This window comes from Lutra lutra, chromosome 1 (assembly GCF_902655055.1).
Source record: "Lutra lutra chromosome 1, mLutLut1.2, whole genome shotgun sequence".
Classification (NCBI taxonomy): domain Eukaryota; kingdom Metazoa; phylum Chordata; class Mammalia; order Carnivora; family Mustelidae; genus Lutra; species Lutra lutra.
In genome coordinates this window covers 168881266-168902419 of record NC_062278.1, presented here as the reverse complement: position 1 = coordinate 168902419, position 21154 = coordinate 168881266, and the positions used below count along the sequence as shown (strand labels likewise).

The following is a 21154-nucleotide window of genomic DNA, read 5'->3' as shown; positions in this document are numbered from 1 at the left end:
AGTGCTCTATGGTGGGATACCTCTGGATCTCCATTTATTATGTCTTTTGGTTCCCTGTCACAGTTCTACCTGGCATTCAAGACCCAGTTGAAATGCTGTCTTCCATGAGACTTTCTAATTCCCCCTCTTCCTCTTCTGTGTGTTTTATACTTTTCCCGAGAAACCACACTCTGCTTTAAAAAGCAAGGGAGTGATCAGATCGATATTACCAAAAACTAAACTACTGACAGCTGTAAAAAGTATAGACAAATACAGAAATTCATCAGAGGATAAATGCAATTTTATGCATTAAGACAATGGGAAGAGTGAGTGAGGAGAAATGAAATTGAGAAAAATGTCGGAGCATGACCAATGAATACAAGTGTTTGAGGGAAAGAGAGATTGTCAGAAATTGTTCAGGGTGTCTAGTTGGGTGATAGGATGAATTAACCAAGAAAGGGAAATGGGAAGAAGAGACAATTTAGAGGAGAAAATCAGAAGTTCATTTTTAAAATTGCATTTGAGGGTCTTATGGGATAACTAGCATCCGTGTATAAAGAAATACAGGAACAAGAAAAAACGCAGGGTTCAAATCGCAGGAAAGAGAGGGCAGCAGTCATTAGCACATTTTGTTAGTCAGAGAGGAGATTGAACTAGGAACAGCAGAATGGAAGGGAAGGAAGAGGGGCCATCAAAAAGGTGTGGAAAATAGGCAGAAAGATAGGAGAACCAGAAAAGCAGAAACCGCGATGAGAACAAATTTCAAGTAAGAGGGTGGAGAAGGTCAACAGTAGCAAAAGCTGGGAGAATGCTGGAGAGAACTCCAGAGAGGCCCCTAGATCTGGCTGTCAGAAAGAACATGGGGAACTTTGAAGAACAAAGTTTTGGAAATTTAAATGAGGCATAGGAAGATCGCTGTAGGTGGTTGGGATGTAAATGGCGACAAGCACAGGCAGATAAGGAAGACTCCTCTTTCAGTAACCTCAGTGGTAGAGGAAAGATAGCCCAAGGAGGAGGTTATAACTAGGGTCAGAATCTGCTCTGGTGGAAGGGAAGGAGCTAGTGAAGAGGGGTGCATGAGAGAAAATAATCCATATATATGTAGGTTCTCCCCAACTAGACACAGCCTTTCATCCTGTGTCCCCAGTCCAGTCTGTCTAGCTCATATCTTGCATCAAACATGGGTTCAATGAATGAATTAAATGATACCAGGCAAGACTTCAGGGAACTGGAGATAGTCATGTGAGGCAAAGGTGTTTTGCCCATCTCTACCTTGGAAAGAAACCTAGACAAATGTTTAAATGTCCTCTGCAAATAGTTTGAAGATGTTACCCCTGAATAATATGGTGCTAAGGCTGCTCCTTGTTTTACGTAGAGGAGCTAGAAAACCATAGTTATTAGATTCCCAAATCCTGCAAAACCTCAAAATGTACAAGTTTTTTTCTCAAGAAAGAGAGGTGGAAAAACATAACTGATTGGCAACAGTCATATTAAAACCAATAGTGTTATATGTCTTATTTAGATGATAAGGCTTTTGGATAATAAACGTGTTAAAATTGACCATGAGACATAGCCTTACCAATTGTCAAAAGTCTAATATGATTGCAAAGTCACCCTTTGTATGTTGAAAGCCAAAGGTACTTTTAGTAAGACTCAATTCATTCTTTTGTTTTCTATTAGTTTATAATTTTGAAAATTGATTTAATTCATCTTTTAACTAAGTACCATTCTGTCTTTAAATGCTCCTACAATTAGGTATTTAAAAAACACATTATTGTCATTAAGAAGTATTGTTTCTTAGCACTGTACCAAGATCCAAAGAACAGGATATCTAAATCTGCATGTGCAGATTTTATGTGGAGTTTGTGTGTCCAGTAAATCATACTAAATACACAGTATTGAATACGTCATAAGCTAGTAGTGAATTGCATTCAGTTCAGTAAAACTGTATTAAATAAAGGTTAACTAATATATTTTCACCAGAAATTAAGTCTCTGCCAAACCTGTTCTTCCTGAAGGCTTCATACTGATTCTGATACTGACAATTTTTTTCAAACCAAGATACATGAATTCTCTATAGGTGATTAACTATCCCATATATGACACTGAATGCCAGTGTTCTGGAAGTTGCTCTATATGTCAGATGATAGATCTATAGAACAGACAGAATGTGTCTTTCCCCCCACCCCCCATCCAGGGGCTCAAAGACAGGACAAATATTGCTTTAAAAAAAAAAAGGTGCTGGGGCATGGGACGTGGGGAGAGGGTGGTTGGGTTATGGACACTGGGGAGGGTATGTGCTATAGTGAGCGCTGTGAAATGTGTAACCTGATGATTCACAGACCTGTACCCTTGGGGCAAATAATACATTATATGTTAATAAAAATAATTTTTAAAAAAATATATGGGGATTAAAAAAAAAAGAGGGAGTGTAGGGTGTTCTGCAGTACGGTGTGTCATCGAGAGATTTGTAGAATTTTATAGCTAAATTTAAAGTTAAAAGAAGGAAGCTTTAGAGGTCTTTTCCAAGTCCCTCATTTTATAGATAAAGGAGTTAAAGACCAGAGAAGTCAAGCCACTTTTAGCCAGTTTTTCACTGAGCTAAAACTAGAAAGTAGACTTCCTGACCAGTTGAAGTGCAGTGTTAATTTCATTGCCTTCCAGAGAGGCCAGAAGTTCTCCCTCTGTGACTCATAATAACACATGGAGCACGTTCCTCTGTCTTTTAAGCAGGAGTAGAAGATGTGGGAAAATATTCTTGCATACATATGGGCATACTCAGCCTTTATACTTCTGGTCCCCAATCTAGAACTTCCGTCTTCTTTTCTAAGCTCTTAACTTCAGTCTTAAAGCAAACAGCAATCCAACGAGAGAAATAAATACTTCCTCTGTTGGTCCTCAGATTCTTCCACCCAATGGATGGAAACTGAGGTTCAAGAATTAGTACACCATTCCTTAAACAAGTTAAAGACAGAGAGAGATTTACAGAGATAGACAGATTAGGTTTTCAGGATTTGTTCTTTATCTATGGGAATGAATTTAGGTCTTTGTGCCATGGTTATCCTCCTGGTCTATAGTCCACAGGAACCATGGTACCATGGTTGTCCTAGACCACTTCATCCACAAGTTATAAAAGCTATATTTATTAAGCATTACTATGTGCCAGGCACTGTGCTGAGCACTTTCTGTGCCTTATCTCATCATTTCACATACAGTTGATAGGTATTATTACATGGGACTCAAAAGCAACAAAATAAAATAGACATTTTCTCTCTTAAAAAATGCATACAAATAAAAAATGGCATTTTCTCTACAACTTCAGATTTCTGTATGTGTTAGGCAAATTTCGTTTCACCAAATGGGGAGTATTTTTTAAATTCCTTTGTTGAAAATGCTAAAATCACCAAATAATTAGTTGCACTGATAGTTCATTGAATCTAATGTACAGCATGAACATTTAATGATACAGAAAATTTGTTCATAAGATTTAAACTTTCAGGGGAACTTCGACTTATAAAAATTCACATTTTATTTAGATTATAGCAGAAGGCTTTCACATTAATATGTCCTAATTCTAAAATGATTTTTAGAAGTCATTTTGAACCATTTTTTAGTAGGTTACAGAAAAGCAAGACTAGCAAATGTAGTAAGTGTCTATGTTTGGCTGGGTTTTTTCCTAACAGAAATTTTATTTTATTATTCTTCTAATTGAAATATTGTTGGCACACAATGTTACATTAGTTTCAGGTGCACAACATAGTGATTCAGTGTCTCTATATGTTACATGCTATGTTACACTTACCTGTGTGTACATACGCTACACTTACCACAGTGTAATGACCCTCTGTTACCATGTACCATTAGCTATGTTCCCTATGCTGTACCTTTCATCCCTGTGACTTACTCCTTCCATAACTAGAAGTCTGTACCTCGCACTCCTCTTTGGCTGTCTGTTTATTTTAAATTAACTTTTTTGATTATCTTTTAGGAAAGAAGTGCTTTCCTAGGCATGTAAACTTGAGTGTATATTTATACTTTATTACCTATAAAAAATGTAACCAGAGCCTAGAGCAACGTTGGGCACACAATAGACATTCAAATAATGACTCATTGAGTGAAAAGAGGGTACTGTGCACTTTGTACAGATTGTTGGTGATTCTAGCCACTCTCTTTTGGTATAGAACATTGGTGGTCTCCAGTCTTTACACCAAAATTTCTTCTCCTTTCAATATGCCATAATTCTTACTGGGTGCTGCTTTCTTTTATGATCACTTTCCCAGACTTCCCTGGGTACATATTGTCTCATTATCTGTTTTTAAACTTGATGCTTTAAATTCATCAAGCATTTGTTGCACCAGGAGCAAAAATGAGAAAACCTGGTACTCATAGATTCTAGTAGAATAACCAATATAGGAGCACAGTCCTGGTTTGCTGCCTGAGCTAATAGATGCATGCAATAGGAGCCCATCATTTAGGTAGGTTTTCTAAACTGTCCCAAACTGCAAGTTTTTGATATACTCCTCACTGGGAGTAGGGCTGACCTATCAGCATCTCCTAGGGAAGATACATAATTTTTGAAGTTATCAAGTGATTCTAATATGCCCTGCCTCCCCTCTCCGCTGAGAACTGCTGATGTGCAGGGAATAAACATAGTACAGGGAAACAAATGACTGGACAAGCTTCCAGAGAAGGATTTCTAAAGGGATCTGCTATCTGGTTCTCGGGTTGTTGTTGTTTTTCTGTTTTATTTCGACATATATTCCACAAAGATTTAATATGTGCTGGACATTATACTAAATGCTAAGGATATGGTAATGAGCAAGATTCCTGCCTTCGTGCAGATTACATAAGGGAGGCAAGAAAACACTGTCAATTACTCGGATCAGCGCTCCAAAAGAGAATACAATGAGTAATGAGATCATATCCTGAGGGGCCTAAACAAATCTGGGTCGGAGGGGTGGGGGACTGAGATAAGAACGTGAGCAACCATTCGTTGCCTAGGCCTTAGAGAATGGGTAAGAGTGAGTAGAGAGACAAGATTTTTGACCAAAAAAAATGTTAATTGTTTAAAGATTTCCATTTGAAGAGGTCATAGGCAGAGGATATATTTATCAAATGGATATAAGCTAATTTAATTTAAAAGCATCCTAACTAAGAGGTAAGATTCTCTTCCCCTCTAACTCGGAGGTCCCTAAGGAGGCCCCCATAAACACAGTAGTTGTACTATTTAGTGATAACGCTTATTTGGGGCCACATGAAATGTATTTATGAATTTGAGACTTGGGGGTGTGTGCAGTCTCTCCTCCAGCCAATTGAAAATGGAATTCACCAAGTATTCAGATGGAAATGTGTTTATGTGCTTTAGTGTCTTAGGGTAGAATGCTACCTTTAGCATTATAACTGTATAGCAGGAAGCCATCCATTTATTCATTCCTGCATTCAGCAACCATTGAGGGAGCACCACTAAGTGCTAGAGATATATATGAGTATGACGAACACCGCCCTCAAGGAGCTACAGTGTGGTGAAGGAGATGGTTATAAAAACACACCTCTGTGCTACCACCTAGGGAGGGTAAGAGGAGAGCTGTGCAGAGGGCAGTATTGACTGTGATATCCACATGTCCTTATGGGAAAATACAGAGAGTCCAAAGCACAACCCAGAAGTAGTATTATTCAAAATAATAATTTGCACGCCTGGGTGGCGCAATTGGCTAAGTGTCCTACTCTTGGTTTCAGCTCAGATTGTGATCTCAGGGTGGTGAAATGGAAGCCCACATGGGGCTCTGCACTCAGTGGGGAGTCGGCTTAGTTTCCCCTCTCTCCCTCTCTGTCCCTCCCCCTCTGCACTCGCACTCACAAGTGCTCAGGGTCTCTCTCAAATATATGAATAAATCTTAAAAAAAAAAAAAAATATTTTGCAGATTGCATTGGTACAGGGTGAAGAAGGGAAGAAAAACCAACTTAGTCAAATAAGGTACAGATGATTTTTCCCCCCAACCTAGGCCTTACTAACCTCTGGTAAATGTTCCACTTTGCCTTTCTTTCTTTAGTTTTCTTCTTCTTTACACTTCCTCACCCCACAGGAAGCCAAATGTTAAGTAAGGAAATGGTCTTTTTGACAAACATCATTAAGTGGTAATCCTGGAGAGTCAAGGGAATGATTATGGCTTCTTTTTACTAAATGTAAAAGTACTCTCTGGTTTAATAACATGAAAGAAAGCACCATCCATATTTCTTTATAACAGGGACAAAATAGATCATACAGACTCTTGGAGAACAAAGCCAGTCTGTACAACTTTGAATTCAGCACAGTTCTTCCCTTCAGTTTGTGAAACGTGTTGATCTTTTTAGGGTCTGACTTTATGTCAGGTGGTGGGGATGAAAAAATGAGTAAGACATTATCCCTGGCTTTCAGGATATTGTTCTGTAATGAGATTAATAAACATGTAAAATAAAAAGTACAGTTTGAAAATGCTGTCATTGAAGAAATTACCTAGGGCTATTGGAGTACAGGCAATAATAAATTCTGCTTGACGAAGTCAAGGAAAGCCTCACAAATAAGGTAACATTTGACTTGGGTTTTGAGGGATGAATAGGAGCTGACCCTCACCTATTTTATATGTAAGTAAATACACTTTTCTTTCTTTGCTGAGCTCTTAAATTCTTTCACCTTCTCAGCAAGATCATGCATTAATATTTTTCAGTTAAAAAAGTGAATAGTGTAATTTTTACTGATAGCCTGTGCTATTGCCGTGAAATAAAAACCTGAGCGAAGCTGGAGTAGAAAAACCAGACCTTGAGCTTGGTGGAGGGGAGGAGGGGCTTTTACTGTGTGGGTGCTAGGACTGGGGGAGAGCAGCAGTGATTCAGTGATACATCCCTGTCATTTCTCTCCCTCTCTAGCCATCAGGTTCGGGCGGATGCCGCAGGCTGAGAAGGAGAAGCTGTTGGCGGAGATCTCCAGTGATATCGACCAGCTGAACCCAGAGTCGGCTGATCTCCGGGCCCTGGCAAAGCATTTGTATGACTCATACATAAAGTCCTTCCCGCTGACCAAAGCAAAGGCGAGGGCAATCTTGACAGGAAAGACAACAGACAAATCAGTTAGTTCTCTTCTGCTGTCTTCATTTGGGGGTGGCTGGGTTTGTGGCGGTGGTTGTTGTCTTGTCTTTGAGAAGATCATTCACCCTGTTACACACACATGTGGGTTGTGTTCAGCTGTTGGCTATTAGATATCGAAGACTGAAACACAGGAAAGGAAATGTTTTCAGATAGGATAAGTAAACCTTATTTTGAAAAGGGAAAAAGTCCTTCAAGTTCTCATAATAAATTCTGTGAGAAAAGTATAAACCCCACCCTCCTTCCTGCTGCCCTCCTTCAGGACCCATCTCTTTTCTCAACATCAGAATAACTGGCCACAACTGCATCCATTCCAGCAGCCCCGCTTGTCTCTGGGAGTGGCCTAACCTCGGTTTGGAAAAGGTATTTAGCCCCGTTATTTTACAGTTCAGGAGAACAGCTAGAGTTACTTAGGAAGTTCCATGTGGAGCATAAAAATACATGTAGACATTATACTACCTTTCTTTCCTCATAGCTCTACCGATGGGTCCTGGGCAACGGGAGGCTCTATGTTTTGATTACGTATGTGAATTTTATCTTCCGTGAGGCTCTGAGCTGCATGGGTTGCTCCTCCCATAGATTCTCAAATATCTGCAGGCTTCTTGATTACAGTTCAGAAAACCCGGAAATTATAATTGTTACTAAGTCAGATGTTCCAAAGCAGAAGTCTTTCTGAATAGGAAGCTGAGAAAGTAACATGAAATCTGATTAAAACAAGACACAACACCTGAATTTGAGTTTCAGTTATGCCGTCAGCTTGCACTGTGACGTGTGTCACATCTCTGTCCCTGTTTTCACAGGCAAGGGTCTACTTTGACAGTGCTGTCTGCAGCAGGTTCCTAGGGTTATAAGAAGCGCAGAACACATTCAGAAGACAAGATCCCAGCCCTTGAAAATCCTTTTGTGCTTTTATTTATTTTCAAATGAACACCTCCAGGAGATGCATACAATTGTGTAACTTTGTCCCCCCCTCCATTATATTTGGGGGGAAATATCAGCCTTCAATGTATTTTGAAGACAATCTCAAGATGTGATTTTTTTTTTCCTTTTAGCTATAAACCATTAGAGTAGTGTCAGCTAATAGTAAAAGAAAACCGTGGGATATTGCTGTGTAAAGAGCCAAATGCGAAGGAGGACAATGAGTTTTCTGACTGCAAGAGAGGTCACAAACCTGAACAGTATTATATGTGTATCTGATTCTTCACAATTTCAAAATATCTTACACATTCATTATGTTCAAGACACACAGCCATCTGACAGCTGCCGTTATTATCCTGTTTTTAAGGATGAGGAGACTAACGTCCTAAGAGGTTAAACATTTTGCCCTGAAATCACATAGCATGCAGAAGAACCCTGTGATGCGGGATTACTAACTTCTACCTCAGTGCATTCCGAGCAGGGTACGCCCTCCCAGAAGCTCATCTTCCCGCTGGCTGGCGATGAGCCGTGTGGAGAAAGACACTAGGAAAGCTTCACCTTGGGAAAACAACCTACGTTATGATTTATTTTTAGCAGTTTTTAGAACAACATGAATCTTCTACCTTGCTCTGTTATGCTGATATAGTCACAACCAGGAAATTCCTGGTTTTTGCTCTTTTGTTCTTCCCAAATTTTAGTGTCTAGGACAGCTATCTTCCATAGGGGTAGGACTACAGACTCTAGGCCCTAGACAAGTTGAGTCCATGTATCCGTTAAATGCCCCCCGAAAAATCAGGGAGCAGCAAAACAAAAGCAAGCAAAGACCTCTATGTCACTGATGTGACTATAGAAAATCAACCCTGTTTATTTGAAGGGAAAGAAAGAGAAGGAAAACTGGTGGCCTGACTAAAAGGGGTTAAGAGCTGAAGGCAGATTGCCGCTGCTTGCTGAGATCCTGTGTTGGGTAGACACCTAGAGGCTGGGAGGCCCAGAGCTGGGAAGGGAGCACTGACAGGGAAAGAGTCACACTGTTTACTCCACAGTTTTGCCTCGGGCCATTTAGTTTCCAGGAACTGCTTTCCTACCTTCTCTTTATCTCCCAGTCCAGACCTGCAATCCATGCTGGAAATCCTATCAATTTAGTCGTACCTGAAAGATTGGAGGAAGGCATTAAAAAAAACATTTTTTCCTCTAGTAGTCAAGAATTTAGATGTACACTACTGGTGACCTGCATAGTCTCTTATGTGTCACTGAAGGGCAGAGAGCCCAGTCCACTGTAAATCACTTTAAAACCTCATGCCAATTGGCAATTTGGCTCAAAATCTTTGAGTTAAAAATAAGATAATTGTAGGCTCCTTATGGGATAAATAGGTATTATGGTATTTTAAGAGAAAGGGCTGCAAAATGCTTGATTATAGGCTTTGCAAGTTCAGAGGCCAAATGTTTGTCATGTTTTCCCCTACAGTAACTAAGACTGTGCTTTTGCCCATAATAGTTACTCAGAATGTATTTGTTTAATTGAATTAAAAACTGTTGCCTATGCCCCTTTGAAATTCTGGACTTTGAACAGAGAGCCTCTAACTAGCCCAATATTTGCTGACCAACCTGGACATCATTAATGGTCTGGATAGAGGCAGAATTGCCTCTTGTTAGGATCTGGAAAGGAAAGCGAGACTGGGCCAAATTAAAATAATCCACTCCCTGATTACACAAAACCTGAAATAGAATTGTTTGGCTCTCTCTTTTCTCCTTATCTTGCAAAATCAAATTAAGCACTAGTGGAAAGAAATAGTTCAGAGAGAATATGGGAGAGGGGAAAAAAAAATCCAAAATGTGATTTCAAATGAGACTAGAGATTTGTTCTTTATCTGACGTGGTCATGTTATTTATTTGATAGCATCTCTCTCAGGGGTGTTATGTTATCTCTTGGCCAAGACTTATGAAAGTTAAGATTTGCATTGATAGGATAGGTCGTGCGGAAGTATGGACTCTCGAGAGGGTGGGGGATATGGAAAAGTGGCCATGGCTGGTGCAGTAGGACAGCGTGGGTCTCATTATAGACCCTGCTTGAGATTGATGTCATTCGTGTTGGTTAGGCCAAGCCTGGGGGGAGGCTGCTCAGCATAAAGGATGGCCAGTTACCCAGAGTCTTTGGAAGAGGAAACGACTCTGCTGAAGTGGCCATTCTGTAAATTTATCCTACTGCTCCATTTAACCATTGCCTGTTCTGTCTTATTTGAGGATATACCTGCTAATCTCTCCTCTCGGAACCTCTACCAGCATTTGCCTCCAGACCAAACAGGGCTTCCTGCTTCTCAACTAAACTTCCATCTCCTGTATCTTATTTCCCAGTGCCCCTCACACCTTTCAAAACAGATAAATGAGCAGATATGTGCTTCTGCTTCCCTCCTGTCTTTTTAACTTTGACATTGTGTCTTCAGGGTATGATACCCCTACTTTTCATTGCCTTGCCTGAAAGAATGATGCTTGGGAGTTTTAGGCTCAGGGCTAGATGAATATGGAATTGCTGGATACAGCTAACCCGAGAAGAAAGTTTACTAACAGGAAGCCTTTTAGCCACCCTGTGGTGGCATTGACTCTCCCTCAGTCTCTTTCACTTTCAGTGGCTTGTAGCGGCCAGCAGCTTCTTTAAGAGATCCCACTGAACTCTGAAAACCATGACTCTAGAACCAGGGTGCTGTGTTTCATGATGGCAATTTGAGAACCGAATGGACTTTGGAAGTTCCCAGTGTTTGAATATTACCCCGATGCGATGAACACACTGGGTGTATCATTGTCACATGATCCCATATTTGTTGGTAAAAATAAACAAAGAGTGGTTTTCAAAAGCCATTTTCAGTGCCATGGTTTGTCATAAAACAATAAATAGAAAAACTCTTGGTGCGCCTGCCAACTTTTCATGCCATATCTGAGAGATGGTGAGGCCCTTGCTGCACTCTATCTGCCAATAAGGAATAAAACTCGTTATTTGTACTATATTGGACTTTGGGTCCCAAAGCATCACATTGCTTCTGATGGGTACATGCAGAGTCACTGTTTTTATAATTACGAGAGCAAACTGGTGCCATCGTAAAACTGGTTTTCTAAATAGTGTGTGAAATATGAAACAACTGAATAATAAAACCAGTTTGGAAATGTAAACTTCGGTGAAAACCATTCTGTACCCATTCAGATGTTCCCATTCTAAAATTTACAGTGGCTGTCAAACCCAGTAACTCTCAGAGCTATTGGAAAGATATCTGTTCTTTTCTGTCCTACACTTAGAGCTGAACAAAGGTGGTTTCTTTCCCCTTCGTCTGTGGAAAAACCTGAGTGAGTCGGAATTTGCTTCCCTGAGAAGAAAGATACCAGACAAACCATCAAAGAGAGACTTAGGGGCCCCAATATAAATAAAGAGCAGGCTAGTAGTGCTGACTTGTTTGGGTGGCTAATGAAGAAATGGGGTTCCTGGGATCCTTAATCCAGATATTAATGTGAATAAAATAAATTCCTTTATTGCCAGGACCATCAGGATTAGCCAAAGATATAACAAATCTGAACCAATAGTGTTCTTTCAGACAATAAATTTAAAAGATTGAAGAAAAGCATGGGGATTTTTTTTTTTTTTTTTTTTTTTTTTTTTTTTTTTAAGTAACGATTAGTTTGCCAGCTGAGTAATACTTTGGCTGGCAATGGATGGTTTTTTAAGAGCCGTGGTTATATGCTAGTTCATTGGAGTGTGAATAATTCTTCCCATTAAGCTTTTATTTGTCTTAAATCTCTAAACCATGCAGGAAAACAGAATTACATTTGAGAGATTGTTCAGACTTCCCTCTGTCATGTCCAGCACTTAACTAGCCCTTCTAGGAAATAATTGCTCAGAGGCACTGCCTCCAAGACCCCACCATGGAAGAGGTTGGGTTTAAAAGCTGAAATTTCTCCCAGGATAGTCATTTTATTTAAAGAAGGAATAGTGGGGAAGTCATGTAGAAAGCAAGAGAAAGGGAAAAGAACTAGTCATGAGTCAGGAGATCTAGTTGCAGTTCACGGTTTGCTGTAAATAGTTATTTGACTTTGCATCGTCTCTTGACTTCATTCAGTGTATTTGTACCTCGTCAGAGAATGATGATGTGGGTGATTTCTGAAGACCCCTTTGGTTCTGTAAATCCCATGGTTCTCAACAGGAGGAAAATAGAAATGGGCAAAACCAGAAGTTAAAGAAACCTAACCAATGCATTTTGATGAACAGTCACCCACTATAGCTAATCCAGGGGAACCAAATCTCTTAAAGGATGAAAGCCAGTCAGAAATATAAAAAAAGGAAGAAGGAAACAAAATGAAGAAGATAGGCTCTAAGAATTCAGTTTCTCTTCCTTGAGCCTTTGCTCTAATCTGTCATGAAAACTAAGGATATCAAAAGAGCTCCTTGAGAGAGGGCAAAAATTTTTCCAGGCCAGTTTTAACTCTGACATGGTTACCAAGGGATGGTCTGTGAGAGGGTAGAGCTGTCTGTTATACTCATTCCAGTCTCCCAAATTGAAGCAATCATCAGACAATCTGTGCTTTATTAGTTGACTTTCTCGTTTATCTCCTTTACCTTGTTATTTTATTATTCAGAAAGAGCTGTAAACTTAAAGCATTCATGCATAAGCCCTTTCATAACTTGTATATTAAAATGCTGATGTTATGGATTACTAAGGAACACTATTGTTCTATTTCTCCAGTCAAAAAAGCCAACTTTTATTACTGTACTGTATTTTCGTTATTAAGCCAGCTTCCCTCATGATCGTTGTGTTATACAATAGAGGCATGCAAGAGGCCAGTAACTAAACTTAATAATCTGTATAAAACAGTACCTTTAATCCCATCCTGGCTTTGATATGCGGAGCCATTTTTGAAAATGAAAATATCTCAAAATTAATTACATTCGATGTATCTCTCCAAAGAAATGTAATTTCCTCTTACAGAGACTGTTTTTGCTTCCCAAGAAAAACATCATGTTGAAGTACAATTTTCTTCATGTCAGTCTCTCCTTTTTCTGGTCTGTCCAGCATAGGAGACTTACAAGTATCGTAATGGCCAGAGGCAGACTCACTGGGAAATGAATGAAGCTTAAGTGTCAGGGCTTGGCCTCAGCGGAAACCTCTTCCAATGCTGCCAGAAGGGTCTGAGTAGTTTTGCTTTTTATTGAACCCAACAATTGTCTAGATGTGCCCAATGATCGTGTGCATTTCCGGCCCCACAAAACCTAGATCTATCCCCATAATGTCCCAGATGTTCGTAAACGTTCTTTCCTGTGAAGAAGAAATGCTTATCTCGCCCTTTGATAAAGTGTCTGAAGATAAATACATCGTTAGCTCCAAACTAGAAGTATAAAATCATTAAGACCAAATTTGAGGATGATGTAATGGCAGATCATCAGATGATACCATACAAGCTAATAGAAAATGGAAGGCTTCCTTTTGATTTGTAGAAAATAAATAAGGAAGTGAAATTCATTTTCTATAGAATATTTTACCAGAAGTGTAATATTAAGTTAATGATCCAAGATAAATTGTGCAGGTCAAATTCCACTTGATTTTAAGTGGTCAGCTTTCTATAAATCAGGCAACTCTCTATCTTTTCCCTGTTTCGGGCGTGGGAGGTCCCAACATGAAATGTGTGAGTTAAGTGTTGGCAATCTAAGAATAGGTGAGTTGGTGGCAAAGATAGGCAGATCTCCGGTCACCTCATGTTTGGTGATCACTTTTGCAGTTTGAGAGGTTTACACAGAGGCTGAAAGTACCTATGCAGACTTCAGAAACTCAAGGAAAACAGCAAAATCTTAGAAAAACAAAAAAATCCACTTGGCATTCATTTGCATGTGAATACCCAGAATTCTTTACCGGTTCACCACTTCTTCAAAAATGCTGAAGGGATTTAAAAAAAAAAAAAAAACTGGAATGGTTTGGCATGATGGTGGGGGCTGCTGATTCTTTTCTCTGTCCTTGAGTGTTTACTGCCAGGAAATCCTGACCAACATCGATTGCCAAGGGGTTAAAGTCACATTGTTGTTAAATTGGGAGAGAAAATTAGCAGGATTTTGTGCCCTATGTTCAACTATCACAGAGTTTTCAAAAACAGGAACCTGGGGCTTTATATGAGGGGACAGGGGAAGTCAAGGGGAAGAGTCACAGGGTGACTTATCAGGGCATAGTTCCAGATAAATTGCTTACATGGAGGTGGAAGAATTTCATGCATACATTCTGTGCCAAGAAGCCAAATGGTTGAGCAGAAGCTCGTCCGGGAGTTCAAGTGGGCAGCTCTGGGTACAGTCTTTCCATATGTGAAGAGGGGATGATTTATATTCATGTTATTTTGTTATTAGGTCTGTATGGTATTGATACCATCAGATTCTCATGGCAGTAAAGAAAGCCAGTATATCATTGATAGAAATTATAATGTGCTGCAGAACTCCTAGAGGACAGAAACCACATTTTCTGTAGGTTCTATAAAAACAAGTCTTTCTCATGATTAGAATCTGACCTTCTGGGGAAACAGTACATTTTAACTGATGTGACTGATTAGCTGCTCTTTTTTTCCCTCTCTCGTTAATAATATCAATCCTGAAGTAGAAAAAAAAAAAGAAAAAAGAAAGCAAGCAGAATGTCCAAAAACATAGTAAGCATTATTTGTTCCTAATTTACTTGAAGAATTAGTTAGAGCCACCAAGCAGACTTACTCTTGGGTTCCTGCATCTGTCATCCTTTGGGGTTGACTAAATGATACTATTGAAGTGAATTTTTTGGTTAAAAAAGGTAAGAATTTCTGGAATAATTCCAGTGAATGGTGTTGAAATAAAATGCAGGCTTGGAAGTCTACTCAACATCTAAGGGTCCTTAGCGTTAGTGTTATTTCTTCAGTGTAGACCAGACTTTATAGGTTGGTGAAAATCATAGACTTGTGTAGAGATTCGTAGTTAGAATCTCCAAACCAGTGGGTCTTAAAGGTGCTTACTGCTGCCACTCATTATACAGCTTCCTCTTGCCCATCAGGAGGGAATTCTCAGCATCTCTGCCTGAAGAAACTCTAGTACATCTGAGACTTCATGTTCAGTGTACATGCATGTTCATGTTCACGCATATCCACATGTACACACACACACACACACACACACACACACACAGAGCTTCTGAGAAAGGCAACTAGAAAATCTTCAAGGGAAGAGATGGAAACATCCAATGTAATCTGTTCCCCTCAGTTGAGAAATTTGAGCCTAGGAAAGATAAATGACTTTCCTAAAGTCACATACTTAACCATAGAGCCAAAGCTAGAGTGCAAATACCCTAACTCTTATTCCAGTGCTTTTGGGTAGACACTTACTTGAATGGGAGTGGGGGTTTAACTTCTATAGTTCAGTGTTTCCAATGTGTATAAAATGCTGCCCCTTTTCAATCAGAGTAGCCTGGAGAATCAGTTTCACAATGACCACATCCCTTTGGTCAGTTCTATACAAGGAAATGAAAGCGATCGCTTAATGACTAACAACTTACTTTTGAAGGCAGCCTATTGCAGACTTGAGTAACTGATGCATGTGTTTTATTGATTATTTGACCCTTACGGACAGATATTTTGAAAAATAACTTCAAAACCCTTTTTTAATTTTGCCACTTTATGCAGTGCTTACCCACAGGCTTTAAACATCTGGCTCTTTCTGAAACAGATTGCTTCCAGAACATTAAGAAAAGAACTAGACATATTCTTGGCTCAATATTCCTCATCTGCTTTCAAACTGATTTTTTATAGTTAAGTGTATTTTACATGCACACTGCGTTTCATTTGAGATCTGAGTAGATTTAATCTAAAACTGCAAGATTACTTTATGTTCAAGTGGGTGTGTTCAACCCTGAGTTGCCGAAATGTTTCTTTTTCATTGAAAGAAGTTTAAAAACACATTCTCTTGAAAGCCAAGATAAACAACAGATTTTGTATGATTTTACAAGTCAGCAACAAAGACTCTCCAAACAACCAAAACTGGAACTATTAGCCAGTCACAGGTAAAAGTGTTGCACTATAAGTTGAAAGAAAAGAAGAACAAGCTTGGTCAAATATGTTTGGTCCCAAAAGACAATTAAGAGGAATAATCGGGAGGTGAAAATATTTTCTCATTAAGTATTTTCTACCTTAAAGATTTCAGTTAACAAAGCAAATGTGTATAAAGAAACGAGAACGGTATTCACACTGAATTGGAAATCTCCAACTCAGCCTCTCCCCCCCCCCTCTTTTTTGCAGCCATTTGTTATCTATGACATGAATTCCTTAATGATGGGAGAAGATAAAATCAAGTTCAAACACATCACCCCCTTGCAGGAGCAGAGCAAAGAGGTGGCCATTCGCATCTTTCAGGGATGTCAGTTCCGCTCAGTGGAAGCTGTTCAGGAGATCACAGAGTATGCCAAAAATATCCCTGGTTTTGTAAACCTTGACTTAAATGACCAAGTAACTCTCCTAAAATATGGTGTCCATGAGATCATTTACACGATGCTGGCCTCCTTGATGAATAAAGATGGGGTTCTCATATCGGAGGGCCAAGGATTCATGACAAGGGAGTTTCTAAAGAGCCTGAGAAAGCCCTTTGGTGACTTTATGGAACCCAAGTTTGAGTTTGCTGTGAAGTTCAACGCACTGGAATTAGATGACAGCGACTTGGCGATATTTATAGCCGTCATTATTCTCAGTGGAGGTAAGATTCATCTTTCAATCTGCTGTGAGAGAGGGTGGGACGGTGGTGGGATGGCTGGAAGAATTTTGACTTTCCTTAGCATTTGTCCTTTTCTCTGTACTTACTTCACTTTCCGACAGAAAATGCCAGTGGCATGATGCCAGGAGAGCATCACTACACAGGTAAAATACCAGGAGAGAACATCATAGATTTGTTGTTGGAAGGCTGTGGACAACCCAGATTTTCTTCTTTTATCCTTCATAATATTTTTTCAGCCAAATCCAAATGTAAAAAACAAATGCCTTCTTCTCCTTTTTTTTTTTTTTTTCTTTTCTCTATCTTTTCCATTCCCTTCTCTATTTTTCCCTTCTCTTCCCATCAGGCCAGTCTGTTCTTCAAGTCATTTAAGTAATGACATGTACAACTTTGCTGGAGTCAGTGCTCACTTGACATAGAGAAAGTTCCTGCCCTACCATCAGGAAGATACTACTTTGAATTGCTTTCCTAATATCAGGAATCAAGGGATATTTATCTACTGACTTCTACCTCTTCTCTCAGGTAGATTTCTCTGATGGCTTCCCTTAGAGTACCTTTGGGAGGTAATTGGCTATGATTAAGAATATAATCTGAACCAAAGAGCACAGAGCAGAGAAATAAATTGAGTGATTTAGCAATTCATTGTATTTTTGGCCTTGCAAGTATATGATCTAACTAGCCAACTCCAAAAGCCAGGTTTTATACTAAATGCTACTTTCATTGGCTTCTCCACACATTTCCAACTTATGTAGAAGAAAGTTTTACTGTCATCTCCCTTTATAAAAGTTGTTTTTAAGCAGTGAATTTTCATTACTGAAATGGGCTTCAGGCAAGCTTTCTGTGTGTCCTCGGCAGAATATCATCTGTTGGCAAAAGCCGACGTGGGTAGGGATGGTGGTCCTCTAGAGGTAAACTGTGCCTGACTATATAAGATATTGTAAAGAACACACTGCACTCTGTCCTCCTTTGTTGTCCAGTTACTTGAAAGCAGAATGCTTCTGAAATCAGGTGCAGCAAAGCTGTGTTAAGTGCCTGCCGTGTCCTAGGTGGTATTCTAAGCACGTAGTACACGTTCACTTAATTCCCCAGTCCAGCAAGGTAGGTATCATTTTGCAGACAAGAAAATCAGAGGACTGAACGTTTTAGTCACTTGCCTGGGGCTACCCAGCAAACAGGAGATGGGGAGCCAGGCTGATGAGCAGTCTGGGTCCAGGGTCTACAGTAATCCCGTCCTTTACGTGGCTTGGGTGCAGCAGATGTCAGTAGGACACACAGGCTAACTCTGTGGCCTCTGGTGCTGCGTCAAGTTGTAACTCATACAAAAGCGACGTTTGGGGGAGTTATGTTTAATGTAACAAAAATTACTCTCCAACACGTTTTAATATCTTGGCTGAATCTACTTAAACAGATCAACACTTGATCCTCTGGGATCCATGATTAATTCAGCAAAGAAGAGTGAGATTCTAGTTTATTTGAGGTTCGTTAGGAGAAGGAGCTTAAATTTTGAAAAACCAGATGAGAAAATGAGTCGTTATGGCTTAGCTAATATTTTGAGGCACATTTTGTTTTTAATGAAGAATAGAAATAGGATTATTAACATTTGATGTATTTCTAAGATTTTTCCCAGGCATGCTCTGGAGTCCATGTTTTATATTCCTTTTCTCACTTAATCATTTTCCCCCTGTCATTACATACTGTTCATATTTTTCATTAATTTTTCAAAACAAAAGTAATACTTGGTCATTTTCATAATTCAAAGAATACAGAAAAATTGAAGTAGAAATTAAAGTTCTCTGGCCTCAGAATAAAATGAGATTAACAAAGTCCTATTTCTCCTCCTGAAAAGTTTCTATGCACGTGCTAGCATATCTATGTATACACACTAACATTTTAATGACGGCAAAATATTTATTTTTTAAAGGGCCATTACATACTTATCTCCTTATTTATGGTTGGTAACTTATTTCAAAAAACCTGTAGAGAGGAATATAGAAATATTTTTTTAGAAAATTATTAAAAGTGTGCCCTAAATTTGTGTTTCAGTGAGCATCTTTAAGTGTAAATTTCTGTTCAAATTCCAAATTATTTTCTCATTCTAAATCACCAGAAGTGGAATTGCTGGGTAGATGGCTATAAATATTTTTAAGTCTTTTGTTACATCATTGCCAGATTGTGCTCTGCAACATTTATATCAGTTTATATTCCCACCATAGATATACTAAGGGAGGCATTTGGAAAAATCTATTCAAACATGATTAATCACTAGTCAGGGAAGGTTTACACAAGAGATAGTCATGATAATTCTGGACTTTTCCGAGCTCGAGCAATGTTGGTTTTTTGTTTTTTGGGTTTTTTTTTTTTAAGATGTATTTATTTTAGAGAGCATGTGCAGACAGGGGGAAGAGCAGAGGGAGAGGGAGACTCCTCAAATAGACTCCCCACTGAGCACGGAGTCTGATGTGGGGCTCTGTCCCAGGACCCTGAGATCATGACCTGAGCTGAAATCAGGAGTTGGCCCCTTAACCAACTGAGCCACCCAGGCGCCTCCAGTGAGCAATGTTGTTTTTTGGGCACGTGCGACAACAGGGTGTTTTCATCTAGGAAAAAAAGCCATTACTGCCTATAACTCACAAGCAAGGTTATTTAAAAACCAACAATTCATTGGCTTTAAACTTCTCATTAATCGGTCAAAAAATAACAGTGCATAGTTTGATTCAATTAAACAGGTATTGCAGGTTTTCATTTTTAATTATGAAAATTTAAAATGGTGCATTTTAAATGTAGATGCCATGTAAGTGAGTTCCTTTAAGTCTCATACAGACTACTGTAACGGTAGCCAATATCCAGATCTTATTGGGTCCTCACAACAATGAAAGAAATGTGAAGGTAGCAGCCAGCTGTAGATTATTATACCTGTGGTTATAATGAGAAGAAAACCCTGTGAATAATTTTAGACTTCCTTAAAGAAATAGAATTAACCGTTGACTAGTTCCCATATCACAAAAGGCAAATCCTTCCCCAATCAAAGTTTGCTTTTGTGGATGAAGTCTACCTACAGGCAGTAGATAAGAATGAATAAACTGGACCCCATGTTTGCTCAACACACAGAAATTTGATTCTCCTCTTTACTCAGAGAAGCCAGTTGGGTATAGGCCAGAGAAAGAACTATTTGAGTCTTTTCCAGTCCAAAGACTGGATTCCAGTAAGATCAGAATCCCAGTCATCTGTAGATGGTGAGGTCAGTATCCCAGACTATGGTTTATTAGAGTACAATACATAATTTCTCAATGAGTTTTAATTTTTTTCCCATCCTGGGTTTTCCAGAAAGGGAAAACATTCATGTAAGCAAGAGGCTTTGATCCAGTAAACAAATTTCTGATCCTATGTAATCTTGATAAAGAGATCATTGTCTTTTGTGCATTTTACGTTGAAGTCTATAGATAACTTTAGTGATTTCAGAAAAAGCTTTTGGCAGGGGTCCCATTGACCTCATTCTGAGCTAGCCTTCGAATCACAGAAGAGCTTCATTCTGGTGGAGGGACCATGAACCTAGACTGAAGGAGGGATGGGGAGATGGACCCCTTGTAAGAGAGGGGTGGTAAGGAATTGGGAAGATTAAGGGCAAGGTGTGCCCAGAAGACCTAAAGGAGATTTTTTTTTTTTTTTGATGAAAGTACCTGATTTGACCCAACTAAGTATTTGCTGAGGAAACTGGAGTTGCTATAGTAAGATCACTGTCATTCAACTTCAACCCTAGAAACTGCTGATATGGTGAGATTTGGTTCTTAGATTGGCCTGGTGCTTAGCATCTTTGCTGTTTACTCAGCTCTCAAACCAAGCTAGCTGAGAAAGATGACCTAGTTCTTCTCAAGTTTTTCTCCTCTCTCTTTCTCCACTGAGCTCAAGGCAAGAAAAAAAAAAAAAAGGGACTACAAAGAACAGTCCAGAACCAGACAGCAGACAGCACTTGGTATGGTTTTAAGAGGACTCCATACATGTTCTCTTATTAGATCCTGACAGTTCCCCTACATTTTTATTCTCATCTCATAGAAGGGAAAGACTTGAGCAATTTGTCTGAGACCTAACAACTAGTGAACAATGGAACTGGGGCTGAAACCCAGGGATCCTGTCACCTCAGAGTACCCTCTCTGCCTCACACCCTGTCCCCTGCCACCTGGCTAATGGCTCGCAGTCACCCTCCTCACACTTGTGTTGGTGGCCACAACCCGTGCTCCCTTCATCAGACCCCCTAAGGTGCGGGCCCCTAATTTGGAGGTAGTGCTTCCTCAGTAGTCCTGATAAGTAATAGCTAACTTGGTCCCTCTAGGATGGGTGGCGTCAAGAGTAATTAACACCGCCTCCAGCAAGGGCAGGTTTGTTGCTGGCGCCACAGCCTCATGC

General features: G+C 39.5%; 1 protein-coding gene across 5 annotated transcripts in view; it reads left to right on the top strand.

Moving 5' to 3' along the window:
* Positions 1-21154, top strand: part of PPARG (peroxisome proliferator activated receptor gamma) — a 131449-nt gene that overhangs the window by 97567 nt on the left and 12728 nt on the right. For all 5 annotated transcript variants that reach the window (XM_047744457.1, XM_047744477.1, XM_047744447.1 and 2 more), the window contains 2 exons: positions 6883-7082; positions 16288-16738. In XM_047744457.1, the coding sequence (XP_047600413.1) occupies positions 6883-7082; positions 16288-16738 (651 nt within the window). The remainder of the gene's footprint in view (positions 1-6882; positions 7083-16287; positions 16739-21154) is intronic.